General features: G+C 52.3%; 1 protein-coding gene across 1 annotated transcript; it reads right to left on the reverse strand.

Moving 5' to 3' along the window:
• Positions 1–6: 6 nt before the first annotated feature.
• Positions 7–2,413, reverse strand: LOC113213980 (uncharacterized). Its single transcript, XM_052277265.1, has 3 exons — positions 2,396–2,413; positions 1,487–1,638; positions 7–760 (listed from the first exon to the last, which is right to left on the reverse strand). Exons 2-3 carry the CDS (start codon positions 1,565–1,567, stop codon positions 104–106), a joined length of 738 nt encoding a protein of 245 aa, XP_052133225.1. The 5' UTR covers positions 1,568–1,638; positions 2,396–2,413; the 3' UTR covers positions 7–103.
• Between the last annotated feature and the right edge of the window lie 1,479 nt (positions 2,414–3,892).

Genomic DNA, 3,892 nt, shown 5'->3' on the forward strand with positions numbered 1-3,892 from the left:
AAATGGCTGGACTGTTCCTGTCCACTTCCTCCTCCCGTCTCGTGGCGCGCTGCTCGCGGAATTTTCCGTCACTCACTGGGCGCCGCCGTCGCTCTCGCCGCCCCTACAGTTCCTCCCCGGCCACACCGTCGCACTTGTCGCACAGCACCTCGGCCCCGTCCACCAACGGCCGCATTTGGGCAAGCTGCCTGACGCAGTGGGCCGCATCATGAAAGACAGAACTCCTCTCCAGCACGAGCCTCCGCAGCGCCCGCAGGCCGCGCCACGGCAGTGGCAGTTGGTCGTGAAGTCGCACAACTTGGATGTGCAGGTCGCCACCGTTGTATGGCCACCAGGGCTGCGGCTCCGCCTTACAACTACTCATCTTGTCCACCAACGCTACAGCCGCCACCTCCAACAGCGGCTCCGCCGTGCCCACCGACAGCTGCAGCTCCTCCAGCGACTCGCGGTGCGCCCGCAGCAGGGTCCCCAGCGTTACGCGGGGGAGGCCCCACACCCTGAGCCACTGCAGGGCGTGTCTCGGTCGTGGTTCTTCTGTGGGTGGCTTGGCGAAATCTGGTATGTTCGGGTTCCCCCTGTACGGGGCAGGAACACTCGTCACGTGCAGCCTCCTGAGCCGCGGCATGGCGTGCACCGCGAGCAGGTGGGCCTCGCTGGGGTGGTGCACACTCAGCTCCTCCAGGGAGGGCGCGGCGCGCTGGAGCAGCTGGAGGCTCCACTCGGGGTCCCTCTGGCACCGAACGTCCACCAGCCGCGTCACCTGCGGCAGAACAGAGTCACTCGGGGCGGCCCGCGGGCGACACGAGGCCGGCGGCGGCGACTGCCCACCTCCGGTCCACAGTCACGCCGAAGGCAACAACTGTTGTAATGTTATTCACACTCCGCCAATCAGCTGCTTCAAACTATTCGCACCACCCACTCTTCCTCGTCACTGTATCATTGTACAAACGTCAGTCTGGTCTTGACCATTAAAAGTGCTAATCAACCTGCTGCCTTTCATTCCTCCAAACCTACGTTACAACAACAACAACTCCGGGAATCATGAGTGCACCTGCCTGGGAATGACCAGGGCAAAAACTAATCGACATCAACAGAAATTGCTTAAACTAAGCGGGAAACAAGTGGATCTGGCACAAACTACAGTCGAAATAAGCGTCTTCTACCGCTAGAAAACCTTGAGGAATAAACATAAGCGGACGGGAATCACTGGGAATCAAGTATTTTGGGAATCACGCGTGCCGGGTTATTCAGAGCACACGCCGCTGTCGGCGGGTTTGCCTACTCTGTCAGCCCCTCGGTCCGCCCGTAGGGCGCCATAGCCCCTAGGGTATGCAATCCAGCAACACCGCGGCGCGTGCTCTGAATCACCCGGTACACATCGAAAGGGAGTTGTTGCCCCCCGCTCGCCGGGCTCACACGCGACCTCCCCATCAGCCTCGCACTCGCCATGAATGACGGGGCTCGAAGTCCTCCGGTCCCCACTCACCCCTGGAGCGTCGAACAGGACGGCGTCCTTTTCCTTCTGCCTGTCGCCGCCTCTACTCCAGCTGATATCACCCACATCCATATTCGGTGGGGGCTTGTTGTGAGGACGTTTGGTGCAGGAGTTGTGACAACAACAAAAGAGATAGCAGCAGGCTGCAGAGCAAAATCGAAAAAATAGTACCAGGTGGTTGATTCACGCCGCGCACTTCTGTAGGTATACTGTACCGCATGCACGAGTGCGGGTGGGCTTGCGTATCGCCCCTGTCCACGGCGCCTTACGAGCCGAGCAAGTAGGCAACCCGCCCGCACTCGTGCATGCGGTACAGCATAACTACAGAAGTGCGCGGCGTGAATCAGCCACCTGGTATAGACGAGACACAGTAAATCAGAGTCACAGGTTTAGCGAGGGGTCGTCAACTCTCCTTGGCCGTGTACGGAGGAATATTGAATATTACAAATAATATTGGTAATATTGAGCCAATTTTCAAGCTGTGACGTCATAATACTAGAAAAATGTGTAATATCGAGGTAATATTACCAGTAATATGGCTAATATTGGTGTAATATTTGAGGTAATATCAGTCCGTGTACGGAGGAATATCGAAGTTAACGACCCCTCGAGGTTTAGTCTAGTTGCTTACTCAGGGCTAGGGCGTCGTAACTTAACGTGTAACGGAAACACACTATACCGAAGATACAATTTCAGTTTAAAAGCGTTTTTGAAGCGTTTTCATCTTTCTGCGAGCATTATAGTAGAGAAGACGTTTGAATTTCTTTAAAAACGCTTCGATAACGCAGGAATGTTGCAGTTTCATTTGCATTTTTATGCGTTTTCGTTTCGCGTTCCGTTACGTTACGCTCAGGTATTCCCCCGCCAAGGCCGTTCTCTGTTATCCCGGTTAAGACTGACACTTTCGAGCAAAAGTCTTGCGAGTTCGTTCCACCCGGGTACAAGCCGAACGTCATCGCTGCACTATATCCTCAAGTAACAACGGGCACTGTTTGGGCCCGGTGACAGACCCGAGCTGGTCATTTGCCCTCGGCATTTACTCACTTCTTGGTTGTCTATCGGGCGAGGTCTCGGCAGGACGATCTCTAACCGCTCTGCGTCGCCGAGCGGCGCACTCGAGAACTCGAGGGTCCGCCACCAAGAGTCGCCGGCTCGCTCAACTCCGAACGCTGCCGCTGCCGCTGTTGGTGGGGAAGGGGAAGAGGGGGTCGGGGGTCCCTATCTCTTGTGGAAATATAGTTTGCGTTCGCGTCGACTGTCGGGCTGACGCTAGACGCCGCCGAGCGGTGCGAGAAAGCACGCTGCCTGCCCGCCCGCCAGGTGGGCAATCCCGCAGCGCGCTCGCGGCCCGCCGGGCTGCCTAACCGGGACCTCGCGGGCGCTACGGCCAGCACGCTTTGGGAGGGGGGGGGGGGAGGGGTGAGACACCACTGTAAGGATAGGTCTGTGTTCTATAATTTTCTCTCATATTTTGTTGGGCAGGGAAGGAATCTGACTGTTGCAGTATTTTTGTATTGTTAGACAGTGTAAGGGAAGGGGCCTAGCGCGACACTTTTTCGGACACGATCCCCTCAGCCGAAAAGAAATTGTTTTCTGATCTGCACTTGATTTCCCTACTTTTTTGAGAGTAAAAGCTAGCTGACACCTTAAAGTTACTTATGTATACTTTATGTTTAGTCAAAGGGTTTTTAAGGTATCATCTACTAAAAAGTACGGGTAAAGTAACATTTACCTCTAAACATTTACTTATAAAAATAATGTATTTATTGAACCAGAACACCGAGCGATGCGGGAAAACGCAAGTAGAGCGCACGACAATGTACCAGAAAGCTCCTGCAGTTAACGTCCCTGTTTGTTGCCACAAATCCAGCGGCCAACATCTGATGTAAATTTACAACACCTTTGAATGTACTGTTTGATAGCGACAATTGTTGTTAAAAATCAAAACATTCACAAAATTTTCTGAAACAAATCTTCATTTTGAACAAATACAGTTGGTTACTTTCACTTGCGCCAACAATTTGTAATAACACAAAGTTGTTCCTTTTGAAACGATATATGTTACTATCAAACTTTATAACGGATTTGTTGTAGTGTTACAACAGGTGATAAGCAGTAATTATTGTTATGGGCCACAACGGGTAAGATAGAAGAAATTTTGTCACATGCCAATGAAAACAGATGATTTTTTTTATTTATTTTTTTATCAAAGTTCTCATTACATACTGTGTCATAATTTTACAAATTTTTAAAACAGTGTAACCTTGTTTGGCGGATAAAAAAAGTCCTTCCTCTACTGCCACACACGCTAACCGCTTCCGGCTAGAGCACTCTCTCAATTTGCCGGTGTCGTCTGGACGTGTTTGCCAATGATTTGTGACAGCTTTACTCTCGAAC

Source organism: Frankliniella occidentalis, unplaced genomic scaffold (genome assembly GCF_000697945.3).
Source record: "Frankliniella occidentalis isolate FOCC.00 unplaced genomic scaffold, Focc_3.1 Scaffold9, whole genome shotgun sequence".
Taxonomy (NCBI): Eukaryota; Metazoa; Arthropoda; class Insecta; order Thysanoptera; family Thripidae; genus Frankliniella; species Frankliniella occidentalis.

Coding starts and splice junctions, on each gene's coding strand:
- LOC113213980 (XM_052277265.1), bottom strand. CDS start 1,567: ATGGATGTGGGTGATATCAGCTGGAGTAGAGGCGGCGACAGGCAGAAG. Junction 761..1,486: donor TCCTGTTCGACGCTCCAGGG/GTGAGTGGGGAC, acceptor GTTCTGCCGCAG/GTGACGCGGCTGGTGGACGT.